Below are 22,785 nucleotides of genomic sequence, written 5' to 3'. Positions count from 1 at the left end.
TTTAAAAATATATGTTGCTATCCAAAGACATAAATTCATGACTTCAGCAATAATTGTTCTTTTAAAAAAAAAGGTCAGAGCTATTTTTGTGGATTTTTATCTTCCAAAGGCATTTAGAATCACCTTCTCAAGCTTCACTAAAAAATATTGATTTCGAGTATGACTGTATCGAATTTATAGATTTTTCAAATGTGAAATTTTCTTTCAAAATTGGCATTTTCCCAATATGTATAATATTCCTATCTATGAAAATAATATGTATTTAATTTTTTATTTAAGTCTTTGTTTATATCTTTTACAGGTTTAAGCAAACTTTTTGTTAGGGCTTCCCATGTGTATCAGTGGTTAAGACTCCACCTGCTAATATAGGAGACACCAGAGACGTGGGTTTGATCCCTGGGTGGGGAAGATCTCCTGGAGAAGGGAATGGCAACCCCCTTCAGTATTCTTGCCTGGGAAATTTCATACAGAGGAGCCTGGAGGGCTACAGTCCACAGGGTTGCAAAGATTCAGACACGACAGCACACACACCACTTATTGTTAGGTTTATTCTTAGGAACTCTATACCTCAGGCTGCCATTTTAAAAAACTGTCTTATTACCTCTAATGCATTTCTGGTTGATTCTCCTAGATTTTCTAAGAGAAACACCATATTATCAGACCATAATGATAGTTTTTCCCTTTTCCCACACAGTGTATCTCCTATTTTTCTTGACTTACTACTAACGCTTCAGAGTAGTGATGCACAATAATGATGATAGCCAGGAATCATTACTTTTTTCCTGATTTAAATAAGATGCTTCCAGTAATGTATCGCTTAGTACATTTTACTAAGTTAAGAGAATTTTCTTATAAATTCTTTTTGTGACTTTTATTAGAGTAAGTATATGTTGCCTTGATATTAAGTGTTTTCAGCATATATTTAGTAATATAATATTTAGGAATATAAAATATATATCTCTTTTAACCTGTCATTAAATTAAATTACAGTAACATGAGGGCAGGAGGAGAAGGGGATGACAGAGAATGAGATGGTTGGATGGCATCACCGATTCAATGGACATGAGTTTGGATAAACTCCGGGAGTTGGTGATGGACAGGGAGGCCTGGCGTGCTGTGGTTCATGGGGTTGCAAAGAGTCGGACACGACTGAGCAACTGAACTGAATTGAACTGATTTTCTAAAGTTGAATTTCTCTATGGTTGAACCAAAACTTACAGGTTTTGTTATGTGAAACCCTCATTTTCTTTTAATTTTATAAAGTTCAAGGAGATGTGCTAATATTGTCTATTGTGACTGTAAATTTCTTAAGTTTTCTCTGGTTTTCAGTCAGTTCTTACATTATATATTCTGAACTTATTTTGTCATGTGCGTTACATTCATTATTGTGTGCCTTAATAAGTTATATTTATACTCTATCAATGTGAAATATCCATATTTTAGTGTTCTAATTCATTTTGCTTTTAAGTCTCTCTCTCTTTGTAAATTGTGTTTATGTGCTCAGTCCTCTCCAGCTCTTTGTGACTCCATGGACTGTAGCACGCCAGGTTCCTCTGTCTATGGAATTTTTAGGCAAAGATACTGGAGTGGGTTGCCATTTCCTTCTCAAGGGGATCTTCTCAACCTAGGGACTGAACCCTTGTGTCTTATGTCTCTGACATTGGTAGGCAGATTCTTTATCACTAGCACCACCTGGGAAGCCCCTATTTAAATTAGGACTTCATTTTTTTTTTTTTTTCTAAGCTCATCATTCCATTTCTATTTGTCTGAAGTACCTAACTTCTAAGTGAGATGGATTTTGCTTTTATGACCAATCTGTAAACCTGTTACTTTAAACTGTGTAATGAAATCATTTAGCTATTATGGTTACTAATATGTTTGGACTTATCTTGTTCATTATTATACTCTTTCTGTCCTCTTTCCTGCATTTTGAATTATTCAACCTTTTACAACACTTTGTTTCTCTAGTAGTCTGGGAGTGACAAATCTCATTTCTAGAACTTCTAGTAGATAGTCTTACTACTGGCAACTATATTTTAATATCTTCTACTTCTATCTAGAGTTATCAGTAAAGATTAGCAATTTAATGTTTTTCCTCAATCATAATATCTCTAAATGAATTTATTTTAAAAATCCAAATTTCTATAATTTCTTTTGTCTTTAAAGAGAGCACATAGCCTCAGAGATTTTCTCTTATATCACATTATTAAGTTATTTTAGATTTCTACCCTGTGGCTTTTTTTTTTTTTCCTGACTTCTTTTCATTGGTACACTTCTTTTTCAGAAATAGAAAACTGGGCTGTCCCTGTATGTATTGTGTGTGTTTTTGTGTGTGCATACACGCATGTGTATATGTGAAATGATTAAAACCTTACTTCTGTGCCATCAAAATTTCTGGCAAAGCACCTCAAGAATGCTTCTTTTTATTAACCACACAACTGTAAGCACCAAGAGCTGAAAAAGAACCTTTGAGGTTATCACATTCAATCTTAATAAACTAGTTCACTTAATAATAAATTCACTCAACAAATATTTTTGAGTACTTACTATGTTTTAAGGATTATAGTTGGTGTCAGGATATGCTTTCCGATTGAGAAGGCTGACATTCTAGTGAGTAGAGATATGGACACACAAACAGATGTTGTGTAAGGGGGTCAGGAGAGTATTCCAGGAGAAGCCCTGGGAGGTTCTCTCTGGTTGCCTGTTAGACCATTTGCTTTCCCTCTACCACTGCAGGAACTTCTGCTTGAGTATCAGCAGTGCATGTTTGGACAGCATCACTTGTTAGAAAAATGTATTCCTACTGGGCCCAAACCCATCTTCCAGACTCTGCCATCATTGGTCCAGATGTTGCCCTCTGGAGCTCGTCAACATATTCACACATAGACCTTCATTTAACGGTCATTTAGATGTTTGCCATGCCAAAGTCTTCTACACTTAATGCATTCTAAATTTCACTTCTTTCTCATCTCTCTTAAATTGGTATTGGCCGGTGGATTCTAGTGCCACCTGTGAAGCCCCCTTTTAAATGAGAACTTCTTATTCTTTTTTTGAAGCTCTTTATTCTGTTTCTATTTGTCTGAAGAACATATCTTCTAAATAAGATGGATTTTGCTTTTACGACCAATCTGTAAACACGTTACTTTAAACTGTGTAGTTGATTTACTCTCAAGTGAATCAATATGACCCATGAACTAAACTTTCCAAACCTGTATAAAATATTGCAGAAGTACGCAACTTTTGAAAAAGAGCAATGAGAGTTATTATATCCTTTAAGCAAACAAAACACCTGTCCTTTACAGCCTAAGGTCACGTCAACATGGTGTAGCTGCATGTTCTTTCACTTAAACGATGAGTCTACGATGAGTCTTTTTTTCCAAATAAGTTACCAAAGAGGTATAAAATATCACAGCATTGTTGTTGCTGTTCAGTCATTAAGTCGTGTCCGACTCTTTGTGACCCCACGGAGTGCAGCGCGCCAGGCTTGCTACAACATGTTAATGTGATCACAACATTAAATACATTAAAAGTAAAAAGAGAAAAAATAATGATATGTTAAAATGAAATCACAGTACTTACTTTATATGGGCTCATATGTGTTGTTAGGATTGTATACTGCATATGGTTGGAGTTAAGATGTCTTACTTGCTGGCTAAAGCTGAATCATGGCGTTGGCTCTAAATCTGTAGTAGCTCGCTTTGGCTCATATTAAAATTGTGGTGAACTAAAATCCCTATATGTACATTGATATAAGTGGCTTCAATATTAAATAAGCAGATTCTTCATTCCAGATATAGTTCATTTTATCGGTTCCTGCTTGATCATGTAATTCAAAACCTTATCGGCCCACCTGGGTTTCTGCCATCTGCAAGAGCTGCCAGTTATGCATTTTGATGGTCTTGCAAGGAACTGCTCCAAGTTCAAGGATGAAACAAAGTGCCCTTTTCTGTTCAACATGTATTTTGAATTACTTTTGCTCAGTATCAGTTACACATACAGTTTACTTTTCAGAAGGTTCATCAGATGATTTTCTTGTCAAATAGTTCACTAATGCCTAATGGCATGATTACAATACTACTTTCAAAATTTAAACATTAGAGTGCCCAACATGGGTACACTACTAAATCATAAAAACAGAGAGCAATGGCATCTGGTCTGTTAAGCAATTTTTAGCCATGTTGAGTCAAACTGTAAAGACTGACTTACTCTGCAAACATATCCAGTCACTCTACCATGTGTTTCTTTTACTTTTCTTTTCTAGTTAGTTTTTATTGAAGTATAGTTGATTTACAATGTCCTGTCTTTCTTTTTAAAGACTGGATATAGTAAGTGAAAAGGGCTTTCCAGGTGGCTCAGTGGTAAAGAATCCACCCGGCAATGCAGGAGATATGAGTTCAATCCCTGGGTTGGGAAGATCCCCTGGAGTAGGAAATGTCAACCCACCCTGGTATTCTTCCCTGGACAAACCCACGGATAGAGAAGTCTGGTGGGCTGCAGTCCATGGGGTCTCAGAGTCAGACACGACTGAGCAACTGAGCACACATAATAGGTGAAAACAAGATTGGCATGGAATACTTTCAGTCCCCTTGGTGGCCTTGCTACCATACACCCTTAAAAATGGAATAAGAATTGGGCTAATTTCACTGATGGTGCAAAGCCCCAAGGGAATTTAGAGTCCTCTAGGAAGGGAGGCTTATCAACAGGTAGGAAGCATTAGCTGCTGAAAATATCACTGTGTTATGGTGGTGTGCACAGAGTACAGTAGGAGATCAATGAAGGTCGAAATTAATTCATCTGGAAGAGGAAGGAGGGTGAAGAACTTGGGAAGGATTTTGAAAGGAGATGTTTGATTTGAGTCAGGTGTTCTTTTAACAGGAAAGGTAAGAAAGAGTATTGCAGAAAAAGGAGGAGAATAAGGAATAAATAGATGTCCTGATTAGTAGGAATTTTGGAGTGGCTAAAATTGACTAAAGGAACTTGTGTGGAGATGGATGAAGCTGGAAAGGTTAGCAGGAGCTGGAAACTGTGTACCATGTTGAGGGGTTTGGACTTGAATTTTTCCAGAGGATTTCACATGTTTCTATAGTTTTATGGCAAGATCCTGAAAATGATATTTTCAAATTTTGATTAAAAGCCAAACTTGAGATTTTCTAAATGGAAGGTATCTCCAGTAGATACGAAGAGAATCCACTATGTTATGCTCCTCAAGTTCCCTAAAAACAACCCAGTCTTGCTGCTGTATCTCTAGGTATTGAGTAGCTGAATTTTCCTACTGACATGGTCCTATCATTTCTGTCCTTTCACTTCAGCTGGGATGTAATAGTTATAAAGATAAGTAATTTAAAATCAAGTTTGGTAAAGAAAGTATTGGCGAATTTCTAATGCAAAATTAGAATAAGGACTATTGAAGTTTACGGATTTAGAATTCATTTTACCCATATTCAAATAATTTCTATTGACATTATCAATATTTCAAAATACACCATAATTCACAATGCAAATTTATCATTGGTAAGATTTTTAAGAATGATTACATTTGGGCAGAAATATAGGATATTTTTAAGACAATAATTAGAACATGCAGATTACCTTTGAAAGTTTAAAAGAAAATCATGGGTTAAGCCACTCTAATTTTTAATATACTAAATGTTGACAGGCATTTTTAAGGAAAGAAATATGCTTGTGATTTCTAAAATACTGAAATTATAGTTTATACTCAAATTTGCATATGAATTTCTATTAAACCTACACATTTTAAGCCCTGCCTTTCCAAAAATTTCTCCGCTTATTTAAAATCTTTGTTGTAATCCATTATCACTAGAACTCTTATATAAATTATACAAATAAAGCATATATATAAAGTACATATATTTGTTAAAGTACATATATTCTTTTTATGGACTTCCTGGTGGCTCGGAAGGTAAAGAACCTACCTGCAGTGCAGGAGACCTGGGTTTGAACCTGGGTCGGGAAGATCTCCTGGCAAAGGGAACGGCTACCCACTCCACTATTTTTTCCTGGGAAATACTATGAACAGAGGAGCCTGGTGGGCTACAATCCATGGGTTGCAAAGATTTGGACAGGCTGAGCAACTGACACTTTTTCAACTTTCATACTTTATATATGGGGCTGTTGCTGCTGCTGCTAAATCACTTCAGTTGTGTCCGACTCTGTGAGCAGCCCACCAGGCTTCTCTGTTCCTGGGATTCTCCAGGCAAGAATACTGGAGTGGGTTGCCATTTCCTTCTCCAAAGCACGCATGCATGCTAAGTCGCTTCAGTCATGTCTGACTCTGTGCGACCCTATGGACAGCAGCCACCAGGCTCTTCTGTCCATGGGATTCGCTAGGCAATAATACTGGAGTGGGCTGCCATTTCCTTCTCCATTATATATGGGGTATATGTCTATATATCTATCGATATACTTACTCCTCAGAAGGAAACAGCAAAAATAGCCACAAGTAAAAATGAAATTTTGAAATAGCTTTGGAAGAGCTTTGCAACACCCACTTGTTTAATTGCATTAAAAGCATCATGAAATGCACATGTAATTAAGATATTTAGAAAAGAATTTTGTTTGATCAGTTTTAGCATGCATTGTTAATACCTTAAGTTAATAAAAACTATGGTTTTTTATGATGTTACTTTTTAATAGAAGAGGTACTTTTTATTCTTGATAGAACTGGTGGTGAATGTTTTCTTTTGGAAGACTGTTTTATACATATTACAACATTTCAAATAGCAAAATATTCATTCGATAAAAACATAAGTAGTTTTCAAATAATAGTCTTCAAACAGTTAATATGGGCTTTCGAAAGAGATCAGAGTCTTAAAATAAGGACAACTGACCCACTAGACGTTTCTACAGAGACAAAGAGTAAAATTTCACATGTATCTGGAACCACAGTTATTAATACATTCTCCTCCCCAATTGCTTATTTTTCAGATAAAGTCATCTCCAAATTAGCTTAGGAGGATGAGCCTCTTGCAAAAACAGAAGGGGAAAGAAAACAGTTAAATAGAATAATCACAAGTATCATTTTCTCTGAAGTAGATTTCACACAAAAGCAACACAAGGCAACTGTTGACAGTGTCTTTTAAACAGCTGAGCGGTGTCTGCAAAGCCTGAAGATTGGAAAATCTATACATACACCAAATGTATGTATAAAAATCCATCCTGAGGTCTGTGAGAGAGAAGTTCAATTTCCCTTTTCCCCCAAAGTATGCATGGTGTATATGCTAACTTACTGAATTCATCCTTCATGCAATTCCAGTTTATTAAAGAGGTTAAAAATTTATAAAACTCTGATGGGATATGGTTTTAATGCTTCATCACACTACCCATCATTTGCTTTTCAATCTAGATCAGAATGATCTTTCCCACTTCCCTGCAGTCACCTACCTGCACAGCTAATATTTGCTGAATACTCTCTTGAGAGTCTATCTGGAACTTGGCCAGCCTCATCTGGCTGTAGAAGACCACCAGCTCGAAGTGCTTCTGCCACAACTTGTGTATCATCCTTTGCAGCTGACAGAACTACAGGGGAGAGGGAGGGGGGCAAAAACACAAGTCAGAGCGGGAGAGGAAATTAATGGCAGTGTTCAAGAAGAATGATGGAGGGAAATATAGAAAGCAGTCAATAGCCCATTCTGCACTGTACGGGCCTGACAAGAATTTCACAGTCTCTTGATTTTTCAGCCCACTCATGTGCATTCATCAGAAACCAGTCACATCTGGCCGCCAGGATGGGGGGTTAATTTTCTCTAAATGCCTCAGCAGTTTTGTTCTAGCTGAAGCAAACTCTGTGACTGCAAAGCTGATGAGTAAAATATTTCTACTTCACCCAGTTTAACTCAAAACCGATAGCCTCGGGACATATTGAACCTTTCTTTAAAAATAAGCTTTTGAAGCTTCTTTGAATGGCACATCAGGTCAGGCCAAAGTTTAAAAATGCAACTTGAAGACTTTGATGGACACCGTGGACTTCTTTTTTTCTCCTCATAAAGCCTTACAATGGCCTGGCAATGTGTGCTTTAGAGCATGACAAAACTAAAGAGAATTAACTTAGCTATCAACTGCTGAGGGAGAACAATAACAGGGAAGAAATTTCCAGCTAGAATTCCCTATTAATCTACCTCCCTCTGACTATGTGACATAGGAACATCTCACTGCACTCAAGTACAGTGGACGTGACGTTTACAAGTGACTTTAAATGCGGAAACTATACAGAGAAAGAAAGATTTCTCCTGTGAGGCATTCTCCATCTTTTGGAAATTTAATATAAAAACAGAAAAACAAAAAACCACAGTAGAAGTGTTACCAAGGCAATCTACACTTGTCCTTCAACAAATAGCATAGCTGTGCCATACAGAATTGTTATAATTATTTTCAAAAAAATAAGCTTCACAAAAATTAACCAAAAATTATATTTAAAAATTTACTCCTAAGTTTCTATGATTGAAAATGCTTTTATTTTTTGGTAATATGAAAAACTGTTTATGTTGCTTTCTTTTTAGATGTGTTTTCCAGAACAAAGAAATAAATACTAAAAATTTCATATCATATGGTTCTTTATAAAAGAATGAAAACATCAATAAAACGGCCATTTTATGTTCTATTTATTATTTTGGGTACTGGTTACACTTAAGGGAGGCTTGCAAAACTTCATCAAGCAGTGCCCATATGACTTGTGGAGCTTCCTGTGTGCATATTTCAATAAAACAGTTTACTTAAAAATCACCATCTTTAAAGTAGTTACATGCTGCTACCTGTGAATTCTTTATCTTTATGATCTTCATTTTGCATTGAAAAAAGCCACACATAGGTATCCAGGTAAATCCACAGAAAAACAAAGTCTCTTTTCTTGGTTAATTGGTTAATTTAGGATGAAAAAGTAATCTTGACTCTAAAGCTATTTTATCTTGGTAAATGCTGAAATACATTACTTGAGATTAGTTTCTGGGCATTTCAGATAATTTAGGCTATTGAACTAAATGTTAAATCACTTTTTGAAGAGGAAAATCTGTCAATATTAATTTTTCTGTAATATTTCAATATTTATTTAAATAAATATTTTAATAATTTTAATATAATATTGAAAATTTTCTGCCAACTCTGACAGCCAGTGGGGTTGAAGGTATGCTGTGTCTATATATTCACTGACACTAGAACACTTCACTTAAAAGTATTATTCTATTATTACGATATACACAAATATGACAGAAGGCAAGTAAAAGGGAGATGAATTCTAGAAGATTTCCTAAAAGTGAAGGTCAGTTTTTTTTTACAAGTGGACATTCTTCAATGTGTGGAAGATTTTCCAAGTGGGAGCTTATCAACCAACGCGAACTGGATGGTAATGTTTCCCACACCCACATCTTAAATGAGGAGAAGCTGCTGTATATAGCAAGTCAATTTTATTCACTCTTCTGTGCTCTAGCTTAAGGTAGCCACAAAGGTCTTAAATTAGCACCTTAAGTGGTAACTGAAGCTACTTAAGTAGAGACGTTCTTTAAGTATCAACCAAGAAAGAGCAATATCTCAAAAATCTATAGCTAATAAGCCTCTACAAAAAGATAAACCAGGAAGAGAATAACGGAAGGCATTCTTAAAGAAGAATCAGAATCTAATAAAAGTCACATATATATGCATACACATGCACATTAAAGACAACATAATGATCAACTATATCTATATAAACATATATATATAGATGGAAAAATATTTAAGACCTGGGAAGGACAGTTGATTAAGAGTTGGTCATGATGACACCCTTTTAGGAAAGTGGTTATGATAAAGCCCAACTGTAAGATGTTAGCCAAGAGTGATCACTCACTCAGTAAATACTTACTGATACTAACTCAATGAAGTGAAATGGTAAAATTTTAGTGTCAAAAGTGAAGAAGTGAATAAGACGTTCAGGAACTTACAAAATAATGGAAGAAGAGAAAAAAAATAAACCAAGTAAATGCAAAACTCACAAAAATACATAAAGGAAAAATTAAAGAAACAGAGCTTGGGCTCCAAAATCACTGTGGAGGGTGACTGCAGCCATGAAATTAAGAGACGCTTACTCCTTGGAAGAAAAGCTATGAAAAACCTAGACAGCGTATTGAAAAGAAGAGACATTACTTTGCCTAAAAAAGGTCCATATAGTGAAAGCTATGGCTTTTCCAGTAGTCATGTATGGATGTGAGAGTTGGACCGCAAAGAAGGCTGAGTGCCAAAGAACTGATGCTTTTGAACTGTGGTGTTGGAGAAGACTCTTGAGAGTCCCTTGGACTGCAAGGATATCCAACCAGTCAATCCTAAAGGAAATCAGTCCTGAATATTCATTGGAAGGACTGATGCTGAAGCTCCAATATTTTGGCCACCTGATGCAAAGAGCCGAGTCATTGGAAAAGACCCTGATGCTGGGAAAGATTGAACTGGGAGAAGGGTATGACAGAGGTTGAGATGGTTGGATGGTATCACTGACTCAGTGGACATGAGGTCGAGCTAACTCCAAGAAATAGTGAAGGACAGGGAAGGCTGGTGTGCTGCAGTCCATGGGGTCACAAAGAGTCAGACATGAGTGAGCGACTGAACAACAAAAGAAAGAGAGAGAGAGTTAAGTTGTGAGTGGAAAAGTCCTTCAGGTGGATGCAGAATTCAGATTGGAACCAAAGTAACTGAAACTGTTTTTGATCTCAGCAACTTCAATTAACCCAGTGTTTTTGGAATGAAGCATGCCAATGATTACATTACTGAAGCATAGTCATTTCCTGAAATGATTACATGCCTGCCCTCTCATTCAGATTTTAGGGAAGGTGAAGTGGGATGAGGAAATAAGTGATAGAAGAAACAAAAAAAGGACAGAGAGGGACACAAACACAATAGGTGGGAGGTTAGCAAGGGCACTCCGAGGACTTGTCCTGTACTCAGAAGAAAGAATGGGAAGTCATTGACAGATGGACTGGCCTACTGATAAGCCCTAAGCAAGGATTTCGAGAATTTTAGGAGAGAATGGAATATTCTTAAAGAGACTAAGAAGGAGCAATATTAGTGCAGGAAGAGTCATTTTGGGAAAAGAACCTCAACTTCATTGCCCTTGGTTTTGTATACGAAAAGAGGAAGTGAGGAATCAACAATGTCAGGAAAGCGGAATCAGGAAACAGCTGGTATGTACTTTGAACCATTTAAAATGGCAAAGAGGAAGAAAGAGTTTCCTGACAACAGTTTCTGACTAGTTCAAATGTGTAGCACACTTAGTAGCTTGCCTCTAATACCTGCTTTGTGAACTCTTTGCTGAAGGAAGCTCAAAGTTGGAACTCACTGATACTTCTTTTGAGATAACGATCACTGTGTATGTACCTATTTATGAGGAGGAAAACGAGTCAATGTCCATTTTGACATGATGTATTGAGATAGAGCTGGTGCTTTTGTGTCAGTGTGAGCACTGTGTATAAGGTACCCTTGTGAGTACTGCATACAATGTACAATACTCATTTACACTTTTGGTAAAATATATCTTCTGATTAAATTTAACTAGGTTCTTGAAATTTATTTACACTTTAAAGCTAGATACTCTTTGACAGTAAAACAGAATAAATTAATATTGTCTCTTATAAGAATGGGGCTTCCCTGATAGCTCAGTTGGTAAAGAATCTGCCTGCAATGCAGGAGACTCCAGTTCGATTCCTCCAGTATTCTGGGCTTCCCGGTTCGATTCTTATAAGAATGAGAGATTCTTAATTTTTTTGCTTTAATACAATAAATTATATGAATTTTTTAATCCAAGTTACTTTGTCTGCCTACATAAATTGATGATAGCTGCCAACTCCTATATATCACATAAACCTGGCTTTAGTATTAAATGCTATAATACATTTATCATACCACACAAGTCCTCTAAATGGGTTTACATGTGTGTAAAAATACAATATACTAAGAATAAAGTAACACTATTTGATATTTCAGTTACAGGTTTCAAAAAAACATTAATCAAATCAGCACCAAAATATCATCTTATACCATTCTTGTGTTCTTAGCGTAGCGTAGAATTCAAAATTTCAGAGCACCACCTTTTCAGTTATTAGGGCTAGTTGTTGTTGTTGTTTAGTTGCTAAGTCATAATCGACTCTTGTGCTCCCATGAACTGTATCCTGCCAGGCTCCTCTGTCCATGGCATTTCTCAAGCAAGAATCCTGCAGTGGGTCATTGGGTTGCCTTTTCCTTCTCCAGGGCTAGGGTGGAGCATAAAATGGTCTGGTTTACATTATGGTTGACACGAGAATAAAGGAAAGCCTTGCTCTGCCTAGCTCAAAGGGGACAACTGGGATACATTGTGAAAGAGAGTGAAATAGTGTTGAAGGATCTGTTATTTACTGTCAAGGGAAAAAAACAGTATTCATAAGTGTGATTTTTAAAATAAGCCCTCGAGTTATTTGCTAGTTCTTCCCTTAAAGAAATTAAGCAGAATTCTCTTCCCTTTGAGTGTGGACTGGACTTAGTGACTCTCTTGTACTGAATAGAATATGGTAGAAGATAGTATGCTACTTCCAACACACACACACACACACACACACACACACACACACACTCGCACACAAAGCTGTGACTTCTATCCTGGGTTTTCTCTCTCATTCTCTCAGATCATTTGATCTGGGGGGAGCCAGCTCCCATGTTGTGTGAGCAGCTCTGTGGAAAGACTCACATGGTGAGGAAATGAACAACAGCCCTGTGAGTGATATTGGAAGCAGATTCTCCAGCCTGTTCAGATGACTGCCACTCCAACCAATACCTTGATTGCAATCTTGTGGGAGACCTTGAGCCACCACCACCCAGCTAAGCACCTCTTCATTCTTGACCCTCAGAAACTTTGTGAGAAAGTGAGGCTATGTTGGTTTAAGCTGTTACTTTTTGGCCCAATTTCTTATGCAGAAGTAGTTAACAATGGGTTCTTAATTCTTCTCTCCTCTTTGCCGAGCAAGGAAATAATTTACCATCTGTATTTTCTGAATGCAAAGTAAAAGTGTTCTCCTAATTTGTTGCTTGTTTTAAGACTGAAGTTGATTTATTGGTAATAAGAGGGTGATTAATAAATACTTATTGATTGATGGAATGGTTTGTACCGTCTAGGAGCTCATTATTTTAATTGAAGACAGTACGGAGGAACTATGATTTAACAACACCAGAAATTTAAAAATGATTCATTATCAACAATATTTTCATGTAATACATAAATATATTAAAGGAAAAGAATCATTCCCAAAAGAAGTTTATATGAGTTAACACTGAACAAAATCAACAAAGAAAAAATTATTGTGGCAAAATAGAAAGGAACAGAGAAAATTTCTTTAACTTGTTAAAGGGTATAAACCAAAAATTTCCAACAAACAGTTTACTAAAGAGAGATACTTTAGAAACATTCCCAAGAATGCCAAGGAAAAATAAGTAAGGATATCAGGAATCAATACCTTTACAATTTTATTGGCCGAAGCAATAATAAAAGAAAAAAAGATAGGTATAAGAGGAAGAATATCTACACTGAAAATTCAAGAAACTCTATAAATCAATAATAGGAGGTAATGAGAGTTTAGGGACCTTTTTTTTCCTACAAGAGTAGCATAAAAAAAGATCAGTAGCATTAAAATATTAGTTATAACCAAACCTGAATTGTAATTTAAAAATTCCATTCATAAACACAATGTAAAATGTAAGATGGAGGTGGTGGTGCTGTTTGTGCTGTGCTCAGTCGCGTCAGTTGTGTCCGACTCTTTGCGACCCCATGGACTGTAGCCCTCCAGGCTCCTCTGTCCATGGGATTTCCCAAGCAAGAATACTGGAGTGGGTTGCCATTTCCTTCTCCAAAGTGTAAGATACCTAGGTTTTAATCTATTAAAGAATATGTAGAAGTTTATAAAGTAAATTTTAAAACATTTTTTGAAAAATATAAAATAAAGATTGAATGAAGGAGATATAACATGTCCAGATAACATGAGGAGAGGATCATGGGCATATCAATTTTTCACAAGGTAGTCTATAATCTCATCAGGGTTCATGGGACTTAACCTAAAGTTCGTACAGATGAACAAAAGACTGGGAACACCTAAGGTGACTGTGAAACAGAATAAGCTCAAATGATTTTCCATGCAGCAGATAAAATTTGTCTTAAAGCTTTACTAAAAGCAGTATCAGCATTGGAATGGATAAAAAACAGCTGATCAAAGAAGACAGCTGAACAACAGAAACATTCATATAAAACACAGAAATTCAAAATATGATAAAGATAGCATGTAAGTCAGTGGAGAAAGGATGGTACAATTGGTTTTCCCTGCACAAAGATACAACACAAAATTAGATCCTTAACTCATGATATACATTAGAACAAAAAGCAAGATAGATTAAAATGAGAAAAGCTAAACTTTAAGATTTTTGTATGGAAATATGACAGGCTAATTTTATGACTTTTAAGAGGGGAATGATTTTTTAAAACTAAATATTAAAATAACAAATTCTAATGGAAAGAAATGACAAATTTAATTACATTAAAATTTTTTAAAAACTTAAATTTAGAGTGAAAACAAGCCACAGGCTTAGAGATGATATTAATAACACACAGCTGATAAGGATTAATTTCTTTATAAATAAAGAACCCTGAGAAATCAATAAGTGAAACAATACAAGCAATCCACCAGAAAAATGAGCAAATAATACAAAAAGGCAACTCACAGAAAAGGAGAGTTATTTGGTCAATAAACATTTGGAAACATATTCAATCTCCAGCAGAATCAAACATACTTCACATTCATAAGGTTGGCAATTACTTGAAAAAAAAAAACAACTGTCCACACCAATCATTGGTAAAGATGTAGGAAAACCTGAATTTCTTATACTGTTCAAATTTGTTCATAATTTGATACAAAGACTTTATTCAATTTTTGATGCAGACAATTTTTAAAGTCTTCACTGAATTTGTTACACTACTATTTTGCTTTCTGTTTTTGTTTTGCTTTTATGGCCACAAGGCATGTGGGATCTTAGCTCCCCAAACAGGGATCAAACCCACACCCCCTGAGCTAGAAGGTAAAGTCTTAATCATTGGACTGCAAGGGAAGTCCCTTATATGAAGACTTTAAAGAGCAATTTGCCATTATCTATTGAAGTTACAGGCATATTTTCCCTTTGATCCAGAAATTGTATTTAAATCTATAAATTCTAGATGAGTGATTCTCAAGACCAGAAGGATTAGTATCAACCCAGAGCTTGTTAGGAAACAGGTATTCAGACTCACTGAATTAGAAACTCTGAGACTTAGCAACTGGTGTCTTAACCAGACCTACAAGTGATGTAACACACGCTAAAGTCTGAGAGCTAATGCTTTTGAAACGGTCACAATATATTATCAAGGAAACAAAATAAAGTTCATGTATAGCATAACTTGCAATAATGAAAATTTGGAAATCTGTCTACCCTTGAGGAATGAAAAAATATACACTGTGGTATGTTCATACCCTAAATCCTTGCATTTAAAATAAATACCCTAAAATTGCAAGTGATACACTTAGTATAACACTCAGTTCAGGTCAGTTCAATTCAGTCGCTCAGTCGTGTCCGACTCTTTCCGACTCCATGAGCTGCAGCACCCCAGGCCTCCCTGTCTAACTCCAATTCCCAGAGTCTACCCAAACTCATGTCCATTGAGTTGGTGATGCCATCCAACCGTCTCATCCTCTGTCTTCCCCTTCTCTCCCCGCCCTCAATCTTTCCTAGCACCAGGGTCTTTTCAAATGAGTCAGATCTTCGCATCATGTGGCCAAAGTATTGGAGTTTCATCTTCAACATCAGACCTTACAATGAACACCCAGGACTAATCTCTTTAGGATGGACTGGTTGGATCTCCTTGCAGTCCAAGGGACTCTCAAGAGTCTTCTCTAACACCACAGTTCAAAAGCATCAATTCTTCAGCGCTCAGCTTTCTTTATAGTCAAACTCTCACATCCATACACGACCACTGGAAAAACCATAGCCTTGACTAGACGGACCTTTGTTGGCAAAGTAATGTCTCTGCTTTTTAATATGCTGTCTAGGTTGGTCATAACTTTTCTTCCAAGGAGTAAGCATCTTTTAATTTCATGGCTGCAATCACCATCTGTAATGATTTTGGATCCAAAAAAAATAAAGTCAGCCACTATTTCCACTGTTTCCCCATCTATTTCCCATGAAGTGACGGGACCAGATGCCATGATCTTAGTTTTCTGAATGTTGAGCTTTAAGCCAACTTTTTCACTCTCCTCTTTCACTTTCATCAAGAGGCTCTTTTGTTCTTCTTCACTTTCCACCATAAGGGTGGTGTCATCTGCATATCTGAGGTTATTGATATTTCTCCTGGCAATCTTGATTCTAGCTTGTGCTTCTTCCAGCCCAGCGTTTCTCATGATGTACTCTGCATATAAGTTAAATAAGCAAGGTGACAATATACAGCCTTGATGTACTCCTTTTCCTATTTGGAAGCAGTCTGTTGTACCATGTCAGTTCTGACTGTTGCTTCATGACCTGCATACAGGTTTCTCAAGAGGCAGGTCAGGTGGTCTGGTATTCCCATCTCTTTAAGAATTTTCCACAGTTTATTGTGATCCACACAGCCAAAGGCTTTGGCATAGTCAATAAAGCAGAAATAGATGTTTTACTAGAACTCTCTTGCTTTTTTGATGATCCAGCAGATGTTGGCAATTTGATCTCTGGTTCCTCTGCCTTTTCTAAAACCAGCTTGAACATCTGGAAGTTCACAGTTCATGTATTGCTGAAGCCTGGCTTGGAGAATTTTCAGCATTACTGTACTAGCATGTGAGATGAGTGCATTGTGCGGTAGTTTGAGCATTCTTTGGCATTGCCTTTCTTTGGGATTGGAATGAAAACTGACCTTTTCCAGTCCTGTGGCCACTGCTGAGTTTTCCAAATTTGCTGGCATATTGAGTGCAGCACTTTCACAGCATCATCTTTTAGGATTTGAAATAGCTCAACTGGAATTCCATCACCTCCACTAGCTTTGTTCGTAGTGATGCTTCCTAAGGCCCACTTAACTTCACATTCCATGATGTCTGGCTCTAGGTGAGTGATCACACCATCGTGATTAACTGGGTCGTGAAGTTCTTTTTTGTACAGTTCTTCTGTGTATTCTTGCCACCTCTTCTTAATATCTTCTGCTTCTGTCAGATCCATACCATTCCTGTCCTTTATTGAGTCCATCTTTGCATGAAATGTTCTGATGGTATCTCTAATTTTCTTGAAGAGATCTCTAGTCTTTCCCATTCTATTGTTTTCCTCTATTTCTTTGCATTGATTGCTGAGGAAGGCTTTCTTATCTCTCCTTGCTATTCTTTAGAACTCTGCATTCAAATGGGTATATCTTCCCTTTTCTCCTTTCTTTGATTCTCTTCTTTTCACAGCTATTTGTAAGGCCTCCTCAGACAGCCATTTTTCTTTTTTGCATTTCTTTTTCCTGGGGATGGTCTTGATCCCTGTCTCCTGGACAATGTCATGAACCTCTGTCCATAGTTCATCAGGCACTCTATCAGATCTAGTCCCTTAAATCTATTTATCACTTCCACTGTATAATCATAAGGGATTTGATTTAGGTCATATCTGAATGGTTAGTGGTTTTCCCCACTTTCTTCAATTTCAGTCTGAATTTGGCAATTAGGAGTTCATGATCTGAGCCACAGTCAGCTCCTAGTCTTGTTTTTGCTGACTGTATAGAGCTTCTCCATCTTTGGCTTCAAATAATATAATCAATCTAATTTTGGTGTTGGCCATCTGGTGATGTCCATGTGTAGAGTCTTCTCCTATGTTGTTGGAAGAGGGTGTTTGCTATGACCAGTGCATTCTCTTGGCAAAACTCTATTAGCCTTTGCCCTGCTTCATTCTGTTCCAAGGCCAAAATTGCCTGTTATTCCAGGTGTTTCCTGACTTCCTACTTTTGCATTCCAGTCCCCTATAATGAAAAGGACATCTTTTTGGGGTGTTAGTTCTAAAAGGTCTTGTAGGTCTTCATAGAACCGTTCAACTTCAGCTTCTTCATTCAGCGTTACTGGTTGGGGCACTGACTTGGATTTCCGTGATATTGAATGGTTTGCCTTGGAAATGAACAGAGATCATTCTGTCGTTTTTGAGATTGCATCCAAGTACTGCATTTCGGACTCTTCTGTTGACTATGACGGCTACTCCATTTCTTCTAAGGGATTCCTGCTCACAGTAGTAGATATAATGGTCATCTGATTTAAATTTACCCATTCCAGTCCATCTTAGTTTGCTGATTCCTAGAATGTTGATGTTCACTCTTGCCATCTCCTGTTTGACCACTTCCAGTTTGCCTTGATTCGTGTACCTAACATTCCAGGTTCCTGTGCAATACTGCTCTTTACAGCATTGGACCTTGCTTCCATCACCAGTCACATCCACAGTCGGGTGTTGTTTTGCTTTGGCACCATCCTGTCATTCCTTCTTAAGTTACTTCTCCACTGATGTCCAGTATCACATATAAATAAAAAAGAAAACTAGGACTTCTCTGGTGGCACAGTGGATAAGAATACATCTGCCAATGCAGGGGGCATGGGTTCAATCACTGGTCCTGGAAGATCCGACATGCTGCAGAGCAGCTAAGCCCCTTCATCACAACTATTGAGCCTGTGCTCTAGAGCTCAGGAACCACAGCTACTGAGCCCACAAGCTGCAACTACCGAAGCCCTTGTGCCCTAGAGCCTGAGCTCTGCAAAAAGAGATGCCATTGCTATGAGAAGCCCCTGCACCGTCACTAGAGCGTAGCTCCCAGTTGCTGTAATTAGAGCAAGCCCATGCAAAGCAATGAAGACCCAGCACAGTCAAAAAGAAAAAAAGAAAACAATAGTTATTTTAAAGTAACTACTACATAAACATAGTATTGAAATCACAAATGAAATGATAAACACTAAAAAAATGCTAGTAGTTAATTCTGAGAAAGGAGGAAGTGAAGTGAAAGTCAATCAGTCGCATCTGACTCTTTGCAACCCTGTGGACTGAAGACCACCAGGCTCCTCTGTCTATGCGATTCTCAGGTAAGAATACTGGAGTGTGTAGCCATTCCCTTCTCCAAGGGATTTTCCTGTCCCACAGCTCGAACCTGCGTTTCCTGCATTGCAGGCAGATTCTTTATCGTCTCAGCCACCAGGGAAATTAATCAGTATGTAAATATAGTATTAAAAACACAGATGAAATGAAGAACACTAAGAAGAGGCTAGTAATTAACTCTGAGAAAATAAGAGAACAATAGTATTAGGAGTAGGCAGATATAAGGTTTGGTGTAGAACTGTCTATACTGGTTTTATCATCCAAAGCAAGTATGTCAAATATCAAGGTTTACAAAACTGGTAAAGGTACACAATGTTTTATTATTAAAATTTATTTATTCACTTATAGCTTACACATAACTGTAAATTACTGTATGTTTGGTTGTTTCTAAAAAAAAAAAAAAGCCCATCGGCTAAGTTGACATCTCTGTAAGAAGGGTATCCTCTATACATTGTGATGTGGGATTACTTTTGGAGAATCTATTGAAATTCAGAAGCTGAACAAATGTTTTGGTCAACCCAGTATTAAAATCCGAGTTTAAAAATTATCCTATTACACTTGACCATTGGCTAACATAAAATATTTGTGTTTTTTGTAAAAAACCCAAGGTATAGGAGTTTACATCAATAAGGAAAGAATCACTACTTCTAGACACTTTTTAAATTGCTAAAAAATTTTGTATTCTCCCCACCCTGTTCACATATAAATACAGTTGTTGAGCAGTCACTTTATAATTTATTTCATATTAAATTGAAAGACATATGTAATCCATTTTTATGAGAATTTGAATTTGCTAGTATTAGAGGAGGGTTGGTGGCACATCCGCTGGAAAAAGTATAAGGGTATATATACTGATTAATGGAGCTTTGGAGAAAGTTGTCTTATAACCCCTTAAATTAATCCTTAGACTAAAATTGATTTTTTGTGATTTAAGTTTTCTAAAATTATTCCTAATAGGAATGACAGCAATAACAGTTTTATGTCAATCATGTTGATATCATAAAGACTGTGCTAAGTCAAAGTTTTAAAAGGCAACAACAGATATTAACAACATATTAATCTAGATAAACAGAATTCTTTGCAAGCTTAAACATACAATGTATGTTATTGTGTTGGGAATAATAGCAGACCAGTGCGTTTTTTCTTTAAGAAAATTCCTTAACTTGTCTCTGTGCATTACAGAACATAAATATCTTTGCAAACATGCTTTAGATAAAATTAAATCATTTTTAGAGACATATGGTGCCAAAAATTAACTCCCCAAAGACATAATTTAACTGGCTTTTGCAATTTAGGAACCCTGGAAAAAAATAAAGGGAACATTTCAAGGAAATGAGAAGTGTCCTTATAATGAATTTCTGCTTATAAGAATCAGACATAACAACAGTCTTTTTAATTAAAATACAAATACCATATGTATAGTTATCTGAAAATGAACTATAAATTGTTTTGCCAGAAAACAAAGACCAGTCAATACTGAAAAAACAGAAGTCCCTTGAAATACAAGGTAATACTTGGCAGGACTGATAGTTCACGGACAGCACTCAGTTCTTCATGAATAATAATTTGTCCATTATTGGACTTATTTTCAATGCAACTGCTGAAGATTTGACTCTATGAGACAGATTATTAAACAATATCTCATTTATACATTTTGGAAGAAAAGTATCCTTCTGAAAAATGGATGGTAGTTTAAGAGAGCACAAAAATTTTCTGCATACACAAGAAAAATCCATACACAAGAAAAGACATTCAAACAGGAAATTAATAGAATCGCTGCAAGAAATAAATCTCATTAATGCAACATGCAGGACAAATATGAGAGGTGTGGAACATTTCACATTCTCGAAGTAAAAACCACTTCCCAGTACACTAGGGTGGGAACTGGGAATGAGTATGTGGTGCTGGCCACGTGTGACAATTGTTAGGGGGTACAGGATTTCTGAGGGACGTATCTGTGTATGCATGCATGGATTAACTCATCATAGGTATCTGAAAATTTGCAAGTACATCTGATGTGACTGCTAGTGAGCTTGAGAATTTCATAGGTGAGAAGCCTTCAGCCTAAGAGTGGAAATATTATAGAGATTTTTTACTGTGAAAGAAAGGTAAAGCATTTTGGATAATCTCCTTGTGTTTCTCACCTATAACAGTCAAATATTCCAACAACAGTAGAAGCAGCTCAAAGAAAAAAAAGATGCGTATTTGACAAAGAAGAGAAAAAAAATCCTGTATTCTGCAGATGTGCATTTGTACCTTAGGTAATCCAATTAAAATCATATTTAAAGCTCTGACAAAATATGATAAGGGAAATAAGAGTATTTTCCTATAGGAACATATTTTAGTTGATAGATAATAGGAGCACACATACAGTCATTCATTTGCACGAGACTATTAAAATAATGATTATAATTTCTGACCTGCTTGTTACAAGTTTCCATATACTAAAAGCATACTGCCTTTCTCTATTTCTGACATAAATAAAACTGATAAGCGAAGATATGTGCATGCAATTTTAATTCAACAGAGTGATGTGAAGTGCAGCTCACAAGGCAAATAGTATAAACCCTATCAGTTCTGTTTATTGTAATAACCCAAACAATGGCAATTACAAACTACTCCACAGATTTTTGGCATGGCAGGAATGACAGATCTACAAAATTTAGCTAATGCTGGTCTTTTTGTAGTACTCAGTTACCAAGCCGCACATGTACAATACACAAATCTCAAAAGTAATGAGATATTTCTTTATTATCAAATCCGTTCCACAGACTGGTGTTAAAGATCACATAGCTCATTTCTGGAAATCTCTTTTGTCAACTGCTTAGGTATACTTAAGAAAAATAAAACTCACATGCATTCACAAATTTGGAGCCAGCCTTTAAGGAAATTAATAAAGCACTACTCTGTTACTCTAATTATATAAATAGTAATATGTTTCAAGATTCTGTATTTGGAACTCTGCTAATATATAAAAACTCTGATGACATGGGAGAAACCAAGCTGATTAGTAACAGATATTATGAAATCTAATAGTTCATAGTTAAAAGATCGAGTCTACTCCTTTATTTGAAAATGCATATGTATATCTTTTGTATACATTACAATCATAAAACATGCTATTAGATATAACAAATAACTAATCTAATATCTTTTACATACATAATAGTATAAATAAACTTCAAACCTTACCAACTTCTTAGTTTCATAGAAGATATAACTGGTTCTGGAATAAAATAACTGTGTTCTGATGGATATTTTACTTACAAATTATAAAGATAATAATTTAGATATTTTGTTTACCTAAGTTGCTAAATTTCACACACAGTTCTCTTGAACAGTTTAAATATAAACAAAGAAATAAAAGTATTGTCTTAATTCTGCAACTACTAATCTCTGTGATTTAAAAGAAAGATGTTAAGAATAAAACAATTTTTAAAATTCTGTAATAGAAATTATCCTCACAAGACAAAAGACCTAACACTGTGCAAATGAAAACTAATTCTTTTTAAAAAGTTGAAAATGGAATTACACAAAGGCTAAAAAATAGAAGGTTAAGCCATCACTATATTTTAGAGATGAACATAATCTTAAAGTTTCCATTTCTTTGCCTGTCAGTCATCTGTCCAAGAGTAATTAAATCCCTTGATTTTAAAAATGTGGCCAAATGAATGCCCTACACAGGCCTGTTTGGTGTTC

General features: G+C 36.1%; 1 protein-coding gene across 9 annotated transcripts in view; it reads right to left on the bottom strand.

Annotated features, from left to right (window-relative positions):
• The window catches only part of CCDC178 (coiled-coil domain containing 178), a 365,952-nt gene that overhangs the window by 32,479 nt on the left and 310,688 nt on the right, over positions 1-22,785 (bottom strand). For all 9 annotated transcript variants that reach the window (XR_014074818.1, XR_014074817.1, XM_081562576.1 and 6 more), the window contains one exon: positions 7,402-7,536. Coding sequence is in view for 7 of the 9 variants with exons in the window: in XM_081562576.1 (XP_081418702.1) it covers positions 7,402-7,536 (135 nt within the window). In the remaining 2 variants the exon portion in view is untranslated. The remainder of the gene's footprint in view (positions 1-7,401; positions 7,537-22,785) is intronic.

This window comes from Giraffa tippelskirchi, chromosome 14 (genome assembly GCF_054371585.1).
Source record: "Giraffa tippelskirchi isolate mGirTip1 chromosome 14, T2T-mGirTip1v1.2.pri, whole genome shotgun sequence".
NCBI classification, from domain to species: Eukaryota; Metazoa; Chordata; class Mammalia; order Artiodactyla; family Giraffidae; genus Giraffa; species Giraffa tippelskirchi.
Note: the sequence above shows the minus strand (reverse complement) of the source record. Positions and strands in the feature narration are given on the sequence as shown.